Source organism: Theobroma cacao, chromosome 9, assembly GCF_000208745.1.
Source record: "Theobroma cacao cultivar B97-61/B2 chromosome 9, Criollo_cocoa_genome_V2, whole genome shotgun sequence".
NCBI classification, from domain to species: domain Eukaryota; kingdom Viridiplantae; phylum Streptophyta; class Magnoliopsida; order Malvales; family Malvaceae; genus Theobroma; species Theobroma cacao.
This window is the reverse complement of record NC_030858.1, coordinates 3,522,197-3,543,709: the sequence shown is the minus strand read 5'-3', so window position 1 is coordinate 3,543,709 and position 21,513 is coordinate 3,522,197. Positions and strand designations below refer to the sequence as shown.

General features: G+C 34.9%; 3 protein-coding genes across 3 annotated transcripts; all 3 read right to left on the bottom strand.

The window, feature by feature from the left end:
• LOC18588207 (conserved oligomeric Golgi complex subunit 3) lies at window positions 498–8,932 on the bottom strand. Its single transcript, XM_018128209.1, has 25 exons — window positions 8,706–8,932; window positions 8,250–8,333; window positions 8,056–8,163; window positions 7,879–7,923; window positions 7,713–7,787; window positions 7,501–7,596; window positions 7,263–7,340; window positions 7,005–7,090; window positions 6,809–6,875; window positions 6,631–6,693; window positions 6,434–6,535; window positions 6,167–6,271; window positions 5,979–6,071; window positions 5,631–5,719; window positions 5,234–5,453; window positions 4,703–4,789; window positions 3,864–3,980; window positions 3,716–3,748; window positions 3,356–3,442; window positions 3,200–3,262; window positions 2,505–2,621; window positions 1,805–1,897; window positions 1,378–1,503; window positions 1,072–1,172; window positions 498–865 (listed from the first exon to the last, which is right to left on the bottom strand). The coding sequence occupies exons 1-25, from the start codon at window positions 8,793–8,795 to the stop codon at window positions 736–738; spliced, it is 2,355 nt and encodes a 784-aa protein (XP_017983698.1). The 5' UTR covers window positions 8,796–8,932; the 3' UTR covers window positions 498–735.
• LOC18588206 (DNA repair protein RAD51 homolog) lies at window positions 9,327–12,466 on the bottom strand. The gene is made up of 9 exons (XM_018126682.1): window positions 12,235–12,466; window positions 11,446–11,590; window positions 11,226–11,336; window positions 10,978–11,069; window positions 10,537–10,631; window positions 10,345–10,458; window positions 10,089–10,218; window positions 9,786–9,907; window positions 9,327–9,702 (listed from the first exon to the last, which is right to left on the bottom strand). Exons 1-9 carry the CDS (start codon window positions 12,343–12,345, stop codon window positions 9,579–9,581), a joined length of 1,044 nt encoding a protein of 347 aa, XP_017982171.1. The 5' UTR covers window positions 12,346–12,466; the 3' UTR covers window positions 9,327–9,578.
• Window positions 18,017–20,877, bottom strand: LOC18588205 (pectinesterase). Its single transcript, XM_018127012.1, has 3 exons — window positions 20,547–20,877; window positions 19,757–20,353; window positions 18,017–18,949 (listed from the first exon to the last, which is right to left on the bottom strand). Exons 1-3 carry the CDS (start codon window positions 20,863–20,865, stop codon window positions 18,258–18,260), a joined length of 1,608 nt encoding a protein of 535 aa, XP_017982501.1. The 5' UTR covers window positions 20,866–20,877; the 3' UTR covers window positions 18,017–18,257.

Genomic DNA, 21,513 nt, shown 5'->3' with positions numbered 1-21,513 from the left:
CTGAAGCATCGATGTGCCCCAAACAAATAAAAAAAAGAACACTGAATGATGAGGAGGTCTCGAGATCTGTCAAAGGTAAAACACCTGGGTTTGGTGCTGCCTGGTGTAGCTGTAGACCAAGAAAGACAGAATACCAGGCTGCTTATCAGCTTTACGACCCAGTATGGATTCATGTTCGTGGGTAAGATCCGGAAGACGACGTAAGGTCCTTAATAGGATGTTATAAACTGCTGTGGTAACATTGTACATATATATATATCTTGGGTGGCGAAACACGATGGCAGTGCAAATGATGATCGCATTTTCCATCAAAGATAACAGCCACGGATCCCATGGATCTGCTCCAACGCATTCTGTTTATTGATATAAATCACGGGGCCCTTAAACTTTGTTTTTAGGTGAATAGAGAATAGAAACGGTTCATGGTCCAATAATAAAACATCAGCTAAACATGTAGTTGGCTGACGAAACGATAATATTAACTTATAACTGGAAAATGCGATCAACAATTGTTGCCAAGGTAGTGACAATTGAATTTTATGCTTTTGGGGTTAAAGAAAAAATTTATGGACTTAACAAATGAATATTCTGAACAAGAAGCAATTTTTACATAACTTTTCTACTTATCTACCAATGTAACCTCATAAACAGACTCAAACCGCGGTATGTATGGCCAAAAATACTGAAGAGTTTTGAGTTGAGCAAAAAAATTTGACCGAGCTTCGTTAGCTCCCACTACAGGAGATTGTCGAGCTCCGCTTCCAGTTCAGGAATGCTCACCATGTTAATGGTGCGTTTTTCCTCTGGAGAATACTCTGCTTTTAGAAGGGACTGAACTTGGACATGGGCTTCCACAATATTTGTCCTGCGTAAATATAAGAATCACCTTATTTCGTTGTAAGATGAGCATTACAGAATCTGAATCATTCATCAAGATTGTCTTCTAGGAGTCGACGGATTTGAAAACTTAACCCACGCATTAAGAACAAGAAAATCTTTGATCAGGTCATTCATAGTCCTATAGATACACAGCCATAAAATTACAGTTTTAAGTTAGAGACAGTATCTTACTTAATTGGTTTGAAGAGAATTGTTCTTGTTGATGGGTTCTGCAAATAAAGTTTCATCTTCCCCATCACCACTGGAAGTTCTTGCTGAATAGCAGATTTTACCTGTCAAAGAAATGTAAAACATCAATTTGCTGAAGCTAAACTTTGAAATTATTAACAGATTTGTTACCCGGGCTTGCAAATTCAAATAAGATAATCCTGGAATATGTATCTTGATGCACTCCAAATATAGACATCCTTCTAATTCATATTGCAAACTGTAAACCTCTAAATAGTCTGGAAAACACGAGTTACAAATGGGACACACCTTCTGAACAAGTTCAGCCACCTTTTCTGGTGTAGCAAAGGCTTGCTCCTTGAGTGGCTTGGCCATAACCGAGTCTATTTTTTGATTTTGAGTACCAGAAGATAATGCAACTTTTACAGCTGTCACCTGTAGACATAAACCCTTAGACAATTAGTAATTAGTCAAAGCTGAAAAAATACCATTACCATTAAAATTATGCTTTGCGTCAGAGAAGATGAAGACAAGATATTCTTTTAAATATCACATAGCAAGTTAAACTAAATACTTATATCCAAGCTCAAATTTCTGCCATGTCAACTGGTGTTAAACTTTTTAAAGGCTCCAGTAGAGGGATCTGGTCTTATTTCACTAGCAAGCAATATCTACTCTTTTCTTATTCGAATATCCTAAGTTGTAGAAAGACCAATTAAGGAGAGAAACAATGGACCTTGGTAACAAATGAAAGCATGGGATCCACAACTAGCTTAGTGACTGCCATAATAAACTCCTCACACGTTGCTTTTAAGCTTTTCTCCAGTTCCTGCAAGTAATGAACATGATGCATATGTTATACTATTGATGATAAAGCAGATTTCCAGCATTAAACCTTGAGATTTTTCAGATAGCAAAATCAGATTTTCGGAAGCATCAGTTGCTGGATGCTGACTAGCATTAATTTATGGAAAAATATTACAAAAACAATGCCCACGGCAACAGGGAGTTTTCACAAAAAGGGGGGAGGGAGGGGGGGGAGGAGGCAATTGAGGTAGTAATTATTGCAGGACAACTTCACAAGAACATAGATCATTTGCTAATAATCAATTGTAGTATAGTAATAATCATTACTACCATAGGTTATTTACTAATAATCATTTGAAAACTTCACAAGAACATAGGTCATTTACTGATAATCAATTGTAGTATAGTAATAATCATTTACATTTTTTAAGAGCTAGTAATAATCATTGACTAACATAGGTTATTTGCTAATAATCATTTGAAAACTTCACAAGAACACAGGTCTTTTGCTGATAATCAATCGAGGATAGGTAGTATAATTATCATTTGCAGGACAACTTTGCAGTGGCACATGCCAAAGCAACTTATTGAGAAAAGAAAATAAATTTATCAACGGGTAAAATGCTAACCTTCTTGGCATCTACTTGACTTTCCAAAACACGGGGAGATAGGGTCCTTGCCAATGATGTTGATCTGGACCAGTCAAATAATGAGGCTTGACCTCTAAGTATCCGTCTTAGGTGCTCCTGTCAAAGACATTTAAAAGAAAATATAAACTATGAATGAACTTTCTCTATGTTTGGTAGGAGTGAAAGAGGAAGGAAAAAAAGAGAGTGGAAGGAAAACAATGTTTCTTTCTCTCCCTTCTTTCATTTGGTTGGAGGGAAATAAGTGAGGGAAGGAAAATGAATGAATTTGCACATTTTCCTTCCCTCCAAATCTAATCCTTCCAAATTGGAAACACTCCTACTAAATTAATCATTTTATTTATAATTTTACCCCTAATCTCTTTCTTTTCTTCTATTCTCCATCTTTCATGCCAAACATAAGGAAGGAAAAACATTTCTCTTTCCCCTCTTTTTTTTTCCCTCAGCTCTTTCCCTTCCTTCTTACCACATAGAGATGAGAAAAACTAGTGTTTAAACAACCTGAACATCAAACAAATCTTAAAAACAAGATTATTATAATTCTTTCTCTTTCCCACTATCTATCTTGCTGAAACTCAAAAACAGCTTCTGCTTAAGGATGCTAAAGAGCTTGCAAAGATTGTCAACACCAAGCAATTCATTTCAGTTAAAAAAAATTTAGCTTCAGAGACACTTACCAGCAAATGAGAGAAATCAAGTTCTTTGTGTGTCACAGAGAACTCTATGTCGAATGGTGCTATCTGGAAGGCCAAAACTCAAGTGTTTGAAGTTATATCATATTATCAATTGAATGACCAGAAAAAGAAAGCAAAAGAGAGGATTAAGAAAATAACCTGTTCCCTTAATATCAGAAGATGCTTAATAAGGAAGAGCTGCCCATCCATTGGTGTTGATCTCTTTACAATTAGTTTGCTTGCTTTCTATGTACAATTGAAAGATTAAAAAGGGAAAATGCAACTGGTTAGAAATCCAACCAAGACCAAGGCATGTATAAGAGCATGCTAGGAACAGATAAAAAAAGAGAGAGAGAATAAGCTTGTCAACTTCATAGAATGGATATTCTGATTTTGTTAAAAATCTAGATCTAGCTTATCTACAGATAGAAATGGTATCATTATACAGCATGAACATGCTATGGAAGCAAAGAACTCAAGGCCTTGAAAAGTTTCATTAACTGTTGTGCAGTAACTTACTTGAATTGAGACAGAACAAACTTCCACAGCTTCCTGAAAAAAAACAAAGCGCAAATTAATTCTTTAACATACTAAACAAAGAAGGGCAATATAGAAATTCAAGAGACAAGAAACTGAACAATGGTGATTATCCGAAGACTCAAAGCACCTGTGCCAAGCCAGTGAAGACTGCTGGTTCCAAACAACGATACAATTTTGAAAGAACAGATATGGTTTTCTCCAATGGTGGATACCAAGTTTTGAATACATCTGGGTTTGCATCAGGCTGCAAAAAATAAAAAAGTGGATAGTAATGTTAATTATGCTGTAACTATATTTCCGAAAAGGGAAAATAGAAAGTAAAATTCAAGCAGACATGTGTAATGCAATACTAATCTGGACAACATCTATATCCAGATATGTAAAAGCTGCAGTTATTGACACTGCATAATTCACTAAGTGCTTACAGGAACAAGTCTGCAAGTAGGTTTTGGATATGCATGTTTGCTAACCAACTGTGGCAAACCACATTCAAACAAATGATGTCTAACAGAAGAGGATAACAAATCCATTCTTGCTCAGCATGAGACACCCCATATACAGATTTTTGCCCCCTTATGTAGGCAATCTACTCGTGCTAGACATGTCATCTTGCACATGGTTCATCCCATTCAAGGAATTTAAACAATTGAGTGGCAACTTCATGTACTATTGTTAGGATGTCAAGCAATTCAACACCTGAGTCTAAACACACACAATCATATAATGTAGTATTAAATCCAAGCAGAAAAGGTGGATAATAAATTAACAAAAATCCTAGGATCAAGTTAGGTCTATAATAATGGTTGCAAAGGGCCCTCCATATAAGGGTCTAAATTAGAAAAAATAACTCTGACTTGCAGAAAAAAAGTAGCTTCCCAATTTGAAATTGTCCAACTGATATGAAAATGCACACCACATGATCAATTATCTATAAGTTGCGTGAGAGAGAAGTGTTAGAGAACTTACTGAAGCAGTTTCTGACTTCACATCTGCAGATTGCTCCAGTTTTGCAGGGTAATTTAAGTCTTCATCAGATGGGATATAATTTGCAATCTGTGTAAGAAAGAAGACAATAATTCAAGTAAAATCAACATAAATGGGAAACTGACAGGTTCAATGTCCTGATGTGTAGCATTAACCCAGCCATGCACAATTATAATGAAAGCACAACACATTTGCTCCCACAACATTGAATGCAATTGTATGCAAATTTCTCTTTCAATTTCAAACGATAGGCAACTAAAACAATTTGTTCTTTCAAAACCACAGAAGGAAGCCACAAACTCTTGATTTGCTTGGCAATCACTTGATTTCCAGTAAATTAACACGAGCCAACATCCTTATTCCAACCAAGACTCATTCCATCATACCACATACAGAAAGGAGTGAAAAAACTCATATGCCACAATAAGATACAGGTTTGATAGCTTCCCATTGATTCATAAGATGTACACAAACAAACATATACATGCATGCACGCATAAGCAATAAACACACCTCATCCCGAATATGTGTTCGAGCACGAAAAGTCAATCGCTCGTGAACATCTGCCAAAATTCTTTCTAATGTAGGGCGCAACCCAGCCAATGACTCACTCCGTCTACTGAGCTGTTCTCCCAAGACTTCAACTTTGAGGATATCAACCAGTTCACAAAGAAAATCAACATTTGTTTCGTGAATAAGTTTTGGGCGCAATGTGTCATACAAGTATGTAGACCTACAATGGAGACCCATCTTAGTAACACACGCAGAAGATTTATGCTCAAGTCAAACTCTGGGATATTATTTTGATTAATTTCCATAAAGCATCATTAGGCCACCTAGTAAGGAAACAAAACGAAAATAGGAACAGAGAAAAGAAAGCTCCACAGTATTGGCCTACGAGAGTACTTACAAAGGATCTATCAATGGTGCCAAACTCAAAACATCCTCTGAAGAAGATGGGAAAAAATGATCAAAGAGTTGATGCTCAAGTTGACAGACCTGCAGTAATGGCAATGTGCAGGTCCCCAGTTAATAAAGAACAGTACATATTTCAGCAATTTACAAACACTAGTGTATGTGAAGCTTAAACAGATGGGCTGAATTGCATTGTCTCTAAGTTCACCAAACAATATCAACAATGCAAAGAGTTCATGACTCAAATAACAAAGCAAGTTTTTGCATGTTTCACTTGATCAGAAGTTCCAAGAATCATAACAATATTCAGTAACTAAACATGAGGACAGTAAATTTACTATACCTGCATTAGATAAGCACATCCTGATCTAGTCAATGATGGCAAACCCTCTTTCTTGGCAAATTCAGATATTCGCTGATGCACTATGCCTTTTATCTAAAAAAAGCATACATTAACAGATACATTAATAACTGATTTGAATACTGAAATAGATGGCATGTGTGGGTGTGTGTAATACATCATCCACTCACCAAAGAAAGCCTCTGTTCACAGTACAATTTATGGCATTCTGCAAGAACATGAATGTATTCTTTCCTTGATGCTCTGCTTTCAAGTTCCTCTAACACTGGCTTAAGCTGCAAATGCTTAAAACTGTTAGTACCTATGCTGAAGGGGAATCTAATTGTAGTATACAGTCCCGTTTCATATACAAGAGATATTCTATTCACTATTATAATGGGCAAATAGTCATACTTCTATGCATGTTCGCTTTCAGAACGCAAAAAGGAAATAATTACCTCACTAGCAGCTGCCTTAAAACGTACATAGATTACAGATGCTTCAACACCCTCGGAAAGAGATGCTTTGTTGCCACCACTGCTCCGAATTGCTGCCTGGACCTAATGAGGCAAAGAATAAGAATTTCGTCAGGTATTATAATCCATTCATAAATGCAAACCTATGTACATAACTTTCATCTATAAGGATATTTTACCTGAGAAGAAGCACTTTTGAGAACAGAAAGTACATGAGAGCGGATCATACCCAGCGCCCGAGACTGTAAAAACAGATGTCCAAAACTTTTAGTCAAAATAACTTATTTATATGCATGTATTGCTACTTTTCATTCACTTAACAAGACAGTCCATAGATTGTTACTATAACTTCTTTACCTGGAGTTGACGGAATTTTAGCAAATAAACACTTGATTCTGCATATTGTGGATTGTTTTCAACATACCTATAAGGAGAAAAAATAATAATAACAATATGATAAGAAATTTCAATGACATGTGCTCATCAGAAAGACAAATATTTATACAATTATTACTAATTTGCATAGTTGGACTAAGTTAAAATGCAAACTTACGATATGCACTCATCAAGCCGTTTAAGAAGTGGGAGAAAGTTTGCATTTCCAACATTCATGCTTGGAGAATAAAAGTTAGAAGTAATCTGTACACAAGAGGTAAAATTAGACAAACCATGAATTTTAGAACCATAATACTAACAGCAATCTGCCAAGACACTTTATATTAACATACACACTAGAGGCTAATAGGCTAAACAAAGACAAGTAATACATAAAGAAAACTGATCTCTAGTTAAGATAGCATTCAAACCTTACATTCTCCAACTCATCAAAATACTTGAGCTTACTGCGAAGTGCTTCAGCAAACTCGATTAGCCTTTGCTTCTCTATTACCTGCAACAGGAACAAGTAGTGAGGCAATCAATCAACTAAAACCAAAATTTTCCATCTCAAAAGGAAGCAGATTACAGTTGTCAAACCTAAAGCCTGAAGTCAATAAGCTAGAAACCAGAAGATGAACCTAAATAACAAGCCCTACAAACAACAATCATACCAATCGATCACATGCATCATGAAGAGTTTTAGTTTTTGTTGCTACTGCTTGGTGTTGCAGTTGTAGTTCATTAAATAGGTCTAAGGTCTCATCCACCTGCACAGATGTATACTTGCTTGCTTAAAAATCATGAGGAAAAAATTGATATAACATGAAAACAACTAGCACAACGAATGAAAAAACACTAGAAATAAAATATAACATGACCATACTTGCCGAAGTATATCATCACAAGTCTGTATGCGGTCTGTTAAAGTATTGACATAGTGCTGATATTTCTCCTCTGTCTAAAGGAAGACAACAGATAAGATGAACAAAGAAACATACAACAAAAATACTGCAAGATCATATACATTGCCACAAGAAATAGCTACTAACCTCTGACCTCATGGCTGATTCAAGATCTGTGAACCATTTATAAAACTGTAGCAATAAGAGTGGGAAAAAAGAAGCAAACATTTTAGATCCAAAATTTCATTGATTTCATAAAACCCTAGTAGAATTAGATCATTAAAAGAACAAACCAATGTAACCATCCACAAGAAATACAATTACCTGATTTGTATTAACCAAAATTGCTTCAATAGCTTCAGAATTTCCGAAATTGTTATCCTTTGTAGAAACAGACAAGCCATTGTCTTGCCCTGAGGTGCGCTCTTGAGCCTACAACAGCATGATCCAAACATCTTTCACTACAAGATTCAGAATGCTATAAAAAAAAGTTACCAAAAAGCAACGGAATTTCTCACCAAATTGGCCGGAAACGGGCTTTCTGCAACTGCATGAGATAGCATCACTATTGCTCCTTGCTGCTGGTCCGTCAAAGGTGCATTCTACGCAACAAAGCCAAAAAAGAAAAATATTTAAACACAAACATCCAAATCAGCGCTTCCACCCCACAGATTGGATCTTCAACAAAAAGGTTTTCAACTCTTCAAATTATTCTAAATAAAATTGTCACATTTCGGTTACAATTACGGCTCCAGTGAACAGATCAGATCTATTGATTACAAAATTTAAGGATGAAATGATAGAGTAAAATCAAAATCAATAACAACAAATTAGCCGAATTAAATAGTTGTAAGTTGAAATTTTAAGTTCATTGAGATAAATTATGGCAGATCTAAACAGGAAGAGATTCAAATCGTGAAGTTGAAGGCAAACATTTTCGTTTTCGAAGAGTGAGTTAAGAAGAAGAAAGTAACCTGCTCCCATGTAGAAGCAAAGTTGTAGCCTTTGGAGATAGCTCCAGATTTGGGGAGGTTTGGAGGTGTTGCTGCTGGATTTGTTGCCATTCTTTTTCTTTTGGTCTGGTTCTGATGGACCGAACGAACCTTAGCTTTGTGCTCGTTAGACAACGCCAGTCGAATTTAACGCCATTTTAGAGCAGGTGTGGTGTGGTGTGGTGCAGCAGATGACCCTCAAGACCCAGCTTCGACTTTTTCCCCGATCCATTTGAGTGCAACGACGTCGTTTAGCCAGCTAATCATGGACGGCGACATTTTGTTTTTTGCTTTTATTTTTCCTAGGCTCAACGTATGTTCTGTTCAGTAGTCAATAGCCTTAACCGACTCCTTTATCCTTAAAATGATTTGTGAAAAAAAAAAAATTTACTATTACTATTAAAAATAAAAAAAAATAAAAAAAATAAAAACTCGAATTAAACCTATAAATTTTGTTAGTATTAACAAATTGAGTGTGAAAATCTTTAAAGTTTTTGAAGGTGGATAATCAATTTAACTTCCATCATTTCTATAAAGAACAAACATTTGTAACAATGGAATTTTTTCTTTCCTTTTTCCAGTTTTTAAGACCACTTTTTTATTGGAGCTCAAATATAAATAAAATATTTGGAATCTCCATTACAAGAAATTCAGTCCTTGCAAAGGTTATATACAAGGAAATGGACAGCAAGATTTTGTAATGGCTTCTTCAAAAGCTTTTGGCCAGCTTCATTGCAGACAAAAATTACAAAGTTGTAGGGCTGCTCACTAGCAGAAGCAGTCAGATACAGAGGCATAGTGATCAATAAAAGGAGCTGGCTCAACTTTTGTTTGGAAACAATGAGCTGAAATGAGTCAGTCCTTGACATCAGCAACACCTCCTGGAGAAATCTGAAATCGGGCTTCAGCCTCAGCCAAGCAAGGTGAACTTATTACTTTGCAAATGCGCTCCTCCCCCCTTCCCTTCCGGAGAGCCAACCTATGTCAGCAAGAGCTTATATTTAGTAGCTTGCAAAGCAAAGCAGTTAGGAAAGGGGAAAAATTAGGCCTTCTATCACAAACCTTGTTGTGGAGGCATGAGCCATGATATTACCACCAATAGGCTTAATCTGAGGTCCAGCAAAGATGGCTGAACCATCCACTTGCGCTACTACTTGGTTTGTAATTACAACAGCCACACCAAACTACAATCAAAGAGAATGCAAGGAAAATGATGATAAATACAAGTGATGTAAAGCGCTCAATTCCACACCTAGTAGAATTCTGAGCATCTCATGCCAAAAAGTTTCAAATACATGATAGTAGTCATAGCATGAAAGCTTATCATAAATTATAGTACTACAAATAAATATGTAAAAGCCTTACCTCATCTGCCAACTTCTGAAGGCTCCTTAGGAATTTTGCAAGATGCATTTGTCGGGCAGAGAGTTCACCCCTCCCATTAAAATCTGTTCTGTAGAGGGCAGTAGCGCTATCTACTATCATAAGCGCAAACCTGCAGAGAAATCCATCAAACGATCAATCTGGCCTGCAGCTTGTTAACCCTAACTATATCGGAGATAATTATTCTAGATGGAGGTTAATGTCCACAATGTAAGCAAAGGACACATTTTGACAATACCTTGTTTCCACCATCATTGAAGCTGCTTCAAGCAATAGCCTCGACTGATGGTCAGTGTTGTATGCTCTAGCATATGCCACATTCTCCAAGACATCAGCACCATTCAGTCCAAACCTGCAGCATTCAACACTGTTAGATATCAATACTGCATATACAGAGCAGCATTCTCATATCAAGGTAGCCATGTATCACCTCTCCGCTATCTGTAAAAGTCTTTGTGGTCTGAATGTCCCTTCAGCATCTATGTACATTGCTTTTCCCTCACCACCTCCTTGATCTAATGGAAGCTACAATATCAAAGTACATTAGAAGCATGCTTTACAAAATTGACTAACTGGGTAACAAACAGATTATTGCAATTACAAACTATTGGGGGATCTGACATGCTATGAGCTGGTGTTAGGCAGTTAGTATGTGCAATATACATGAGATACAAGAAATTCAAACCCAGTATAATACACATCTTGTTGGGCATAGTATAATGTTCATTTTACTCATTCAACAAATCTGAATTCTTCTTGTTCCATTTGGTCATTCTAACGTCATTACAATCATCTACGGCAGTAATCTAAGCAACTTCAAACACAGAATACTGCTCTAGTTGCTACGAAAAGGAAAAGGAAAAGCTCTTACTTGGCATGTGACACACAATGTGTGACAGAGCTGAGTCTTTCCGGAGCGGAACTCACCATATATCTCAGTAATGGATCCTGTCTCAATTCCACCTATCATAGAGAAAACCAAGTGAGCATGTAATGATGCAAAAAATTGATTAAGTATTAGAAGCATTAGTTCTCAGTTCTTAACCAGTTGAACCAGTAGTCAAATTTCAAGGAGTGTTTAGAATTAAACAAAAATTCAACAAATCAGAACATATTTACCTTCCAAAATTTTATCAAGTTCACTTGACCCTGATGTTATCTGAATTATCTCCAGCCTCTGTGCATGAAGCTGGCTAGCACTGGTGAAACCCAATGGGACTAGTTTGGAAGCTGCCAAGAACCAAGGAAGACTAAACATCTTAATCACAAATCATTTCACAAATATAGTAAATGTCATTAACAAATATTGAATGGTACATAAAGTGTGGAAACAGCAAACCTGCTTCCATGATCTTGTCAACTTTAGCTTCACTGATTCCTTTGATCTGAAGAAGGTCTTTCCTTGGGGTGTAAGCAACAGATTCAACCGTGCAGAGACCTGCATCCTTAAGCTTCTTTACATCCAGGGACGCAATGCCCGATGACTTCGATTGAAGATATAAAAAAGAAGAGAGAGAGATCCATAACTGTTAGTCAGCTACTTAAGCCACAACATGTGAGAGGACTTACAAAAACATGAAACAAGAAGACGTTAAACATGAGCTGCTACTTTCATTTTCAAGACTTAGATCATTAGAAAAGGCAGTCACAGTAATTCTGGAGGTGAAAGCATAATTTAGGTAAAAGAAAACAAAATTGAATGTACATTTCAGTTAATGGAGTCTTGATCTGCCGTTTACGGTAATGCAAAACAGCGCTTGTTTAAAACAATTACATGACAAACTAGTCAAGAAACCCTAACCGAAAAACACCCCACTTTATAAGGCGAGCGAGAAAAAATAACCCATTTGGATACATTTCTAATATGTTCTAAAATAGGTTAAAAAAAGGAAATTTAAAAAAGACCCATGCTACAAAGACAAAAGCAGTGAAATTGATAGAACCCCTTTCGGATTTCAGAATCTTGAAAAATAATTTACATTGATTTCCGCTGAAATTTTGGACCAATCAAGAAAAGGAACATCATTTCGGAAAATTGGAGACAAAAGAAAAAGACCCATATAGAAAAGCGTCTTAATATCTAATAAAAATTGAGCAAAGAAACAAGGTCTTGAAGATGATTTTTCACCTGAAGCTGCTCCACAGGGAACGGCCCATGTTGCATCTCCTCAAGCTCCTCTTGCTGTTGTTGCTGTTGTTGTTGTTGTTGAGCCATCTTCTGATTTCTGTGCTGCTCCATGTGTCGCTGACTATGCCGCCCAAGGATCTGGTCGAGACCAAAGCCCTGGAGAAAGTAAGGGTTTAACAGGGAAAGGAAAGGAAATGAAAGGGATGGTGGAGGGAAAGGAATAATTTTGAAAAGAGTTAAAAGAAGCGCCAAAGATTATGGAGGTGGAGGCTTGTCAGGCAAGTTTGGAGCTTGTCCGGCGCTGTGCATTAAAATGGGCCTTTTACTTTGTTGCGAGTTACCAGATGCGAATAGCCCAAACGAAATACAGAAACAGTACAATTTGATTCACTAGCAAAAGTTAAGGACCTCTGTTTTTTTGTTTCACTTTTGCAAATAAATCGATGGCAGTTGGTAAATGAATCTTTCCTTAATTTGTTACTTTGCTTAGTGTATCTCTTCTTACATTTATATATCCTTTAGACATGACAGATGACATTGAATCAAAAGCTTCATTGCTAACATTTAAAACTCAGTTATGCACTATATTTAGTTATTCTCCTAATGGTAGTATAAGAATTTGTTTATATATATGGTTACAAACATTTTGTTTTCCATTTTGAAATAATCATGTAAGAATTAGTTTAAAGTATGCTGAAAAGAACACTCATTTCTAGCCCATGATTGTGAGGCCGCAATGAACAGAATAATTCATTCGGATATGTTAATCGAGCAAATTAAAAGCCCATATTATCTTGGAGTCCAGTTTAAGCGACATAATTCAGTTTGGGTGCCCTTCAAGCCCAACTCACCCCATTCCTTCGTTTTCTCATTTTTTTCCTCTTATTTCCCCCCATGTTCCCTGTTTAATAATTCCGATTTCACATTAAACCCCATTTTGTTATCTCTTAATTGTAGTAGAAACAAGGGTCAAATCCATTAATTCTGCATTTTATTCTAAATTAGATGACATGACATCGTCTCTCCCTTTAATTTGAGTGGATAATACTCATCTAGATTTGTCAAGATGCATGCATAAACCACCATTCATAAAACAGAAATCGACTAATCTCAGTCAATTCTAGCAATCCAAATCTCACCACGTTTAATGTTGCTACACTGCCTTCTTAAGTGATTATCATCATCATTATTGCTAGATTCCAAGTTAGCTGCCTTTAAAAAAGGTGGAGAATCGTACATTTGATAGAAAATAATGTTTGGACAGGAAAAGAGAAAAAGGAAAAAAGTGCTGCGAAAAGTCCCTAAAGATTTGAAAAGGTGATTGCAATGGTATTGAAATATCATTAGTTAGGGTATGCCATCAACCTTGATATTTAGAAAAGACTTATCGTGTATATTTTTTAGTTTTTTTTTTTTTTAATTTTAGACTTTGATGTAATACATTTTTTCATATTTAAATTTAATTGATTCTCATAATTAACTACTACTTTGTTTCTTAGAGGAATATGTATGAATTTCGAGTTATGTCTTATAGCCATCCTACATAGGAAGGGTATAGTAATAGGAGCAAATGGAGCTTACCAATAACAATACTACTAATAACAATGGACCCAACCGAGGATGTGGCTGGAACAAATCAATCATCTTCTTCGTTTATGCTCATTGATTCTAATTATTTGGTAGGCGTTGCACATATTTACTTGTCACAGTACTTAGATCGTTACCTTAGAACCAATTATTTGGGTCCAAAGTGGTCTTATTTCCCATTAATCGCTTTGATTGGAATTTGTATATTTAAAACCTTCGCATGGCTGAAGTTATAAGTCTTGTCAGGGGAATCACTCTCGTTTTGTGTGGCGGAGGAGGCTTGCCTTTGTTTTTGGCGATATGGACCACTGTTGATCCTCTCAGATTTATCACTTTATCAGGTTGTGGCCTTCATGAAGGTTTCATCTAAACCAAACCAGTGTTCTCGTACTAACCCAAATTCAATTCCGAAAAAAATAAAAGAGACAATTCCATCTTATTTTCACCCTTAGGCTATGTCCGTTATCTCATTTGCTGCAGCGACAACTTTAATTAAGAGTGAAAAAATTGATGGATTGAGTGATTTAGTTCATTATACTTAAAAATCAAATAGATCAATTATTTTAAAAAAATTGATCAAAACTGATCAAATATAAAAAACAACTAAACCGACCAAACATAGAATTAGTTTGGTTGATCTGATTTTGAATCAATGGATTCAAATTTTATCACTATTTCTTTTTATAAATTATAATATTAAAACTTATAAACTTCATTCATAATTTTACATATATATATATATGAAACCAATGATATAACTTATATATTATAATATTTTATATCAAAGTTTGTATAAAAAAATAACTAATTATAAACAATATGTTATAAAATCTAAAATGATAACTAATAAACTTATTAAGTATAATCATATAAATAAAATTTATTATAAATTATAATAATGCTTATGTATAAATTAAATATATATAGATAATGCATTACTTTATGTATATATAATTAATAATACAAATTATATGTTAAAATGTTTTATATCAAAGTTTGTATAAATAATAACTAATTATAAACAATATGTTATAACATTTAAGGTGATAACTAATAAAGTTATTAAGAGTAATCATATAAATAAAGTCTATTATAAGTTATAGTAATGCTTATGTATAAATTAAATATACGTATATATAATATATGACTTTATTATATATATATGAAATTGATGACATAACTTATATATTATAATGTTTTAAATCAAAGTTTATATAAATAATAACTAATTAGAAACAATATGTTACAAAATCTAAGGTGATAACTAATAAAGTTATTAAGTGTAATAATATAAATAAAGTTTATTATAAATTATAGTAATGTTTATTTATAAATTAAATATATGTATATATAAAATATTTATACAATTATATATATATATATATTCATAACATTTTATATTACGAAACATTACTAAAGTGTAATAATTGTAACATATTAATATGTAAGATATTTACTATTATATATTATAATATTAACAAATAAGTTATATCATTTAAAATATATAACTTATAATTTCAAATTAATACAAAATTATAAATAAATATATATAATTAATATTAAATTATTATGATTATGATTTATATATGTACGTATAATACCTTAATATATTTCAAGTATATTATTAATTAAGTTTACTATAAATTCTTCTTAATATATATAAAAAATATATAAATATATAAAAAAAATTAGTTTTGGTTTTAAGGTGGATTGGTTTAAAAGTTTTAAAATTGAGAACTAACCAAAAACTAATTGAATCAAATATTTTGGATCAATTGATTTAATGAACTAATTAAATCGAATTTTTTATCCAAATCACATTTGGTTTGGGTGAGTGGTTGATTTAGATTGATTTTGCTCACCCCTAGCTTAGCATAATAAAACATAATGCTTTCTAGTTAAAGTGCCAATGCAGGCATGAATGATTTATAAACTTGAAAATTAGGTAATACCCAGGACGATGAGTAATGTTTTAAAACTTGCTAAGCATGTGAAACAGATGCAAAGGAGTTATATATTCTGGTTTCCAGTTGAAGAAATTGTGAGAAATAACCTTCCTTATAAGCCCAATTTAAAAATATTATTTTTTATAATTTTAACTATTTTTGATCAATTTTTGACATGACTTGACAATAATACCCTTTAAACAATTTCAGACAAATTAAAATGGTTTCAGTTTTCTCTTTCTCGCCACCCAGATAAAAATTTCAAAAATTAAATCTCTATTTATCTCTCTGCTCAAATATGTCTATCTTGCCATCCAATTCGTAGATATGGCATCAAGCTCTTTCTTATTTGTTTTATTTTTTTGGATGGTGGATCTTGGGGTTCTTAAGGGCGATGAATAATGATTTTGCTATTTACAGACAGTGACTTTGCTTAGGGAGAAAGAACAGCTAAAGCATATTTGATGGGTTTTATGGTAGTTCACGGTTTTATTGTGTATGAGATTGGGATAATTGTCAAGCATATTTGCTAGGGATTTTAATTTTTTTATGAGATTTTGAGTTGAAATTGTTCAGGGAATATTTTGTAAAAATTGTATATTTTATTTTTGCATAAGAGGAGTGAGCAAGGCCTTCTGATAGAGATATATTTTCTCTTACTTTGGAGGGTTATGGAGTTTTGTAACCTATCTTTTATGAAATACACAATTTCATGGCTTAGCAAAAAAAAAAAAAATAATGTGTTTTAGATTCTTGAGTTTATTGGTTTATTCATAGAACCTCAAAATTGAGTTTACTGATTTTTAAGTATTGCGTGATTTAATCACCGTATGACTAGTTTTTAGTCATTACGTGATTGGTTTTAGGCATTATGTGACTAGTTTTTAGACATTGCGTGACTAATTTTTAAGCAATGCCTTACTAACTAGTCACGCAATGTCTTACTAACAAGTCACACAATACCTTACTAACAAGTCACGCAATGCCTATCAACTAGTTACGCAATGTCTTATCAAAAACTAATCACGTAATGCATATTAACTAGTCAGGCAATGTCTTGTCAAAAATTAGTTACGCAATACCTAAAAACTAGTCATATAATTCTCAAAAATCACCAAAACTACTGAATTCTATTTAACAATATCAACAACTTCAAACGATACACCATATTATATTTAACAACATAATTAACGAATATGAATGCTTAAAATGTTTAAAAGTTTTTTCATATATCAAAAATCACTATAAAATACTTAAAAATGTTTAAAATGCTCATAGATTTTCTTCGTATATTAAAAACTACTCCAAAATGCTCAAAATGTTTAAACGTTTTTTTTTTATAAGGAATACTTTAGAGATGAATAGTCTGGTGAGGAAAGCTCAAGAAATATAAGTCACTTTGAGGCGCTAACCTAAACATACTTGACCCGTTAATAAGATTCGAGTTTAGTTGTGGAGTCAAATAAATGGATCGATTTCATTAAAAGTAATTTTATTTAAATTTTAATTTTTTTAATTAAAATAATTAAAATTATAAAAAAAATTATTATTAAAAACACGTTATGTACATACAGGGTCTATTTAAAAAAGAATCCTTTCCGGTTTGCAGGCTTTGTCTGCTGCAGACAATGCCAGGGACTACTAAGGCCCCATCACACACCGTCAAATTACTCTTTTCTCCCCGACCAACCAATTTCGTTTTTTGAAAAGAAGGTTGATATAGAAAGCCTAGTCAACTGGGGGCATGAAAATAAGAGGCTGCAATAAGTGCGTGACCCGCGATGAGAAAAATTAGTGCAGAAAAGCCAAAAGCGCAAGCTTGTTAGGGAAAGCCATCCAGTTGGTTTAGTCATATAGGAATATGCTGCTGATAGTGCTTTGGAGCCCGCCAAGATGGAATTCTTGCGCATTAATAAGGGGACTGGGAAGTTTAAGCAATGTATATTAATACGGCGACAGCACACCTTCTTCAAGCTTGGAACTAGAGTTTGTTGCTGTTATGTATCTCTTTAGGAGTTAGGACCAGCACCCAAGCTAAAGGCCCAGAGGGCCTGTTCTGAAAAATGGATCTTGAGATGCATTATTTCCTGATCTGCGATAAGCCAGAACACTTATTAAAGGTTGGAGTGTCTTTCCAATCTTTTGAAGTATACAGGAAATTATATAGTGAGAGGCACATTAATCGAATTAGCGTACACCTTTTTCTTTTACGCATTTGAACAATTCATTATATTCATGAACATGAGATCAAACCAAACCTCGTGCATTAATTACAGGGAGTAAAATATGTGGTAAAAATCATCTGAATCCCTTATCCTACATCAGCACATTTTTTTTTCTTTCTTATACAATCATGTAGTTTCACTACTGTACATTAATCAACCCATGCCTGAGCAGCAGGAGGATCTCTGCTTTTAGGTCCCATTTGCTTTGCTTTTTATCTTCTAGTCTAAGTAACACTAGCACATTACACTTACGCTTCTAGTCCAATCACTGAAGGCCAGAGACGAAAGTTACTCCTGTTGAAGGCAGCCATGACGTTCCAGCAATGAACTTATCAACTGTGAATTTGACAGCCTCATCTCGTCCAATAACATGGAACCCAGGCCAGGTTACCCTCCCGGAAGTTCCAGCTCCAGGTCCCGCATTTGCATACTCTGCAAAATATAATGATTTCGAGTAAGCCCCAGCTCCAGGCCACTCAATCCAACCTCTTGAAGCTATGGCATCATCTATTGTTGATTCCATCACAACTGCTCTAGAATATTGTTTCCAGGGCCTCCCTAGGTATGAGGCAAAGCTATGCTTGACAGGAGAAAAATCGGAGCTTGGTACAATCCTACAATTTTGAATAGAGAAGCCGGTGTTTTGTCCTGGATCAGACCTCCCGTTTGCCAGGATCACATTGTAGCTTCCATGAGGACGGCGAAGTGTTAATGAGCAGCTTTGAAAAACTGCAGCAGCATTTCCAAATATGAAGTCAACTGTGCCGTAAATGTCACATTCCCTATAGAATTGACGGAGGGCAAGTGCGTATAAAGTGTCTTGGTAGCCTGCCATGCTGCACCTATAGAAAACTGAATGATCAGAGCCAACATAAACAGCCAAGGCCTGTTCTCCTTGAGGACCTGCTGTATTTTGAAACCCGATATCCCGAGCAATAAATCCATCGCCAGTGACAGCTGAAAAATCCAGAAAATATATTAAAGGGAATTATTAGCCTCAGTAGCATATTTTTTTTTAAATTGAGATTCGCCTTAGTAAATTTTTTAAATTAAAAAAAGGATTAAAATATTACTTTTTAAGTAAAAAATTAATTATAAATTAATTAATAAATTAAATACTCAAATGTACCTCAATAGCATATTTATTTTTTAAAATATTCTTAATTTGATGTTAAAGTTAACGTATATTTACATTATATTGCCTATATAAAAATATCATAAACCTATTTGTGGTGGTCATTAAATGCAAGCTCGCTTTTGCGAGTTGGCAAATAGTGATAAAAGTGTAGAAAAGGGTAGGAGCCAGAGTGGACTTGTCTCTTCAAGTACGTGGAAAAGGACTTGTAGTTTTAAATGTGAATCTCCCAAAAAAAATACGGATGATTGTTACTCTTTCTAAATGTTTCAAACTAATTTTACGTACGATCACTTTTCTTCTAAATATGACCAAACATTATTCACCTTTTTGTTTTTGGGGGGCAAATAGGAAACCCATTTTAATTCTTGGTGTTCGAATTTCTCTCAAGTTAAATACCTAGGCGTCTAGGGATTGTCAAACAAGTCCAAAATGTGGAGGAACTACCCATTTGACTTGAACCTTGCTCTTAATTAAAGTTAGTTTTCATACTATTTTTTTCATGTAAATGGGATGCGCTAGTTAGTCGATTGATAGTTACCAGGGAAAAGTATAGGAGGGCCCAATCAAACTCAAAAGCTAAAAAAATACAGGAGCTAACAAAGGTGAGGAAGAGACGGAATACTGACTGAATGTGGCAGAGCCGGGCATGGAAGAGCCCCCATTTACACTATCGTCGCCAACAATGATAGTCCTGTATTTTCCATCTCCTATCAATGTAATACCATCTTTCTTAGTCCGAATTTTTTCGTTATAAACGCCTGCCTTCACATAGATCACAAACCGACCCCCGGAAGCTGCATTGATAGCTTCGGAAATTGTTTTATAGTTCCCTGATCCATCTTTGGCCACTACAGCGTTGGCTTTTATCGTTGGGGCCTGAAGTAGTTTCCGATCTTTTGCCGATACCCAGCTGGGGAAAACATGGTCCTCAGAGAGCAGGCGAGCTGTGCTGTCCGTTAACTTTCCAGTCATCCTGTTGACAAGGGCTAAAGAGTTACTGCCCAATTGAGACAGATAATCCATTTTTCTGGATATCTGGCCCATGAGGTCACTATTGGAGAAACTGTGACCGTCGGCAGAGTCTTTACAAGCTTGTTGGTACGTCAAGGCGGCACTGATCCATGTCTGGACGTCCTGCTTGTTTGTGTTTTGAGAATTCTGGAGAGCTAATAGCGACTGGTCTAGCCGCTTGAGAGACATGCTCAAAAGTTCTTGACAATATCCTGCATGGAGGGGAAACGTTGTGCTTAGCCTAAGCTCAAAAAGAAAAAATGACATGCGAAAAGGTACCCCAAAAGAATACTACTAATATAATAAAAGAGTCGAATTGTTGATGTTAACAGTAATTTCTGGATTGCTGATTATTTTGTACGAGTAAAAACAATATATGGAACCAACCAAAAGTTTCAGGCAAACCTGTGATGGAATTGACATGTTGAGCTTCTTCGATGTCAAGGTTGGAGCTGAATTTGGTATAATAAGAAGTTGGCAGATTGGTCTCTAAGATAGTTTTGTTTATGAGAGCAGACATAATGTCAACCTGTTGGTTTCCTGATCTCAACCTTGCCACTGCGTCGACACAAAGGCCAGGGTATCTAGTAAAGCTGCATTGTTCATGAACATGCTTTTGGTAACTATCCTTGGCGGCCCAAGACACTGGGGTGACCACTAGGGCACAACCTATTAACCAAAACATAGTCAACTTAAGCATTCTGATGTTTGAGAAATTAAACATAAAAAGCTATGGCTAAAAGTTTTTTTTTTTTTCTGAGCAACTACGCCAAAAAGATTTAGCTAAAAGAAATTTAACCAATTAATAACCTTATGATTGTTGTGACTTCAAGGAGGATGGGTTTCAATATTTATAGGGAGGGAAGCCTCATTTTGGAGAATTGCATGATTCGTGGTAGACAACATTTTTAGTGTTTGTTTAAGGGTCTATTTTCTTGAATCGTGACAAGGTAGCAGTGCTAAGATTGATGTCCATTTCTCAAACTAAATTGTAAAATTACATTTGGGGAGGGGGGGTGTACATTCTGTACGTGTATAGGACTTCTCAAGTCTCATCACTTTTGCAAGAAAAATACTCCCAACCCTTGATGCTTTTACAAGTTAAAAATTAAAACTTGCAAGAATTGTCTATGTGACGTTGAGTTTACCCCAAACTGACAAATGCATGACGATTTGGTAGCTGTAATTGTATATATGAATTGTTGGATGTAACCATATTCACCGTGAACCTAAATTAAATGGCTTTCAACAAAAGAAGCCTGCATGGTGCTACTTAAGTCTCTCCATATGGTGCTTCTTTTGCTACCTTAGACATTCCAAATAGATTCCAGCTTATGGAAACACTATTTAGTTTATGCATGGTAGCTACTAC

Bases quoted from the DNA above. Each gene is read 5' to 3' on its own strand.
- LOC18588206 (XM_018126682.1), bottom strand. From the start codon at position 12,345: ATGGAGCAGCACAGAAATCAGAAGATGGCTCAACAACAACAACAACAG. The intron at 10,219-10,344 runs GTATTGTCAAAA...ATTTCTCTGCAG, and splicing joins TCAATGATGGTGGAAACAAG to GTTTGCGCTTATGATAGTAG. The intron at 9,908-10,088 runs GTAAGGCTTTTA...CTTTGATTGTAG, and splicing joins TTCAGAAGTTGGCAGATGAG to TTTGGTGTGGCTGTTGTAAT.
- LOC18588207 (XM_018128209.1), bottom strand. From the start codon at position 8,795: ATGGCAACAAATCCAGCAGCAACACCTCCAAACCTCCCCAAATCTGGA. The intron at 6,272-6,433 runs GTAATTATTTCC...AAGCATTTGCAG, and splicing joins TTAAGGCAGCTGCTAGTGAG to CTTAAGCCAGTGTTAGAGGA. The intron at 2,622-3,199 runs GTAAGTGTCTCT...TGTCTTTGACAG, and splicing joins TTGATTTCTCTCATTTGCTG to GAGCACCTAAGACGGATACT.
- LOC18588205 (XM_018127012.1), bottom strand. From the start codon at position 20,865: ATGTTTAATTTCTCAAACATCAGAATGCTTAAGTTGACTATGTTTTGG. The intron at 20,354-20,546 runs GTTTGCCTGAAA...CCCTCCATGCAG, and splicing joins ACATGTCAATTCCATCACAG to GATATTGTCAAGAACTTTTG. The intron at 18,950-19,756 runs GTCAGTATTCCG...TGGATTTTTCAG, and splicing joins GCCCGGCTCTGCCACATTCA to CTGTCACTGGCGATGGATTT.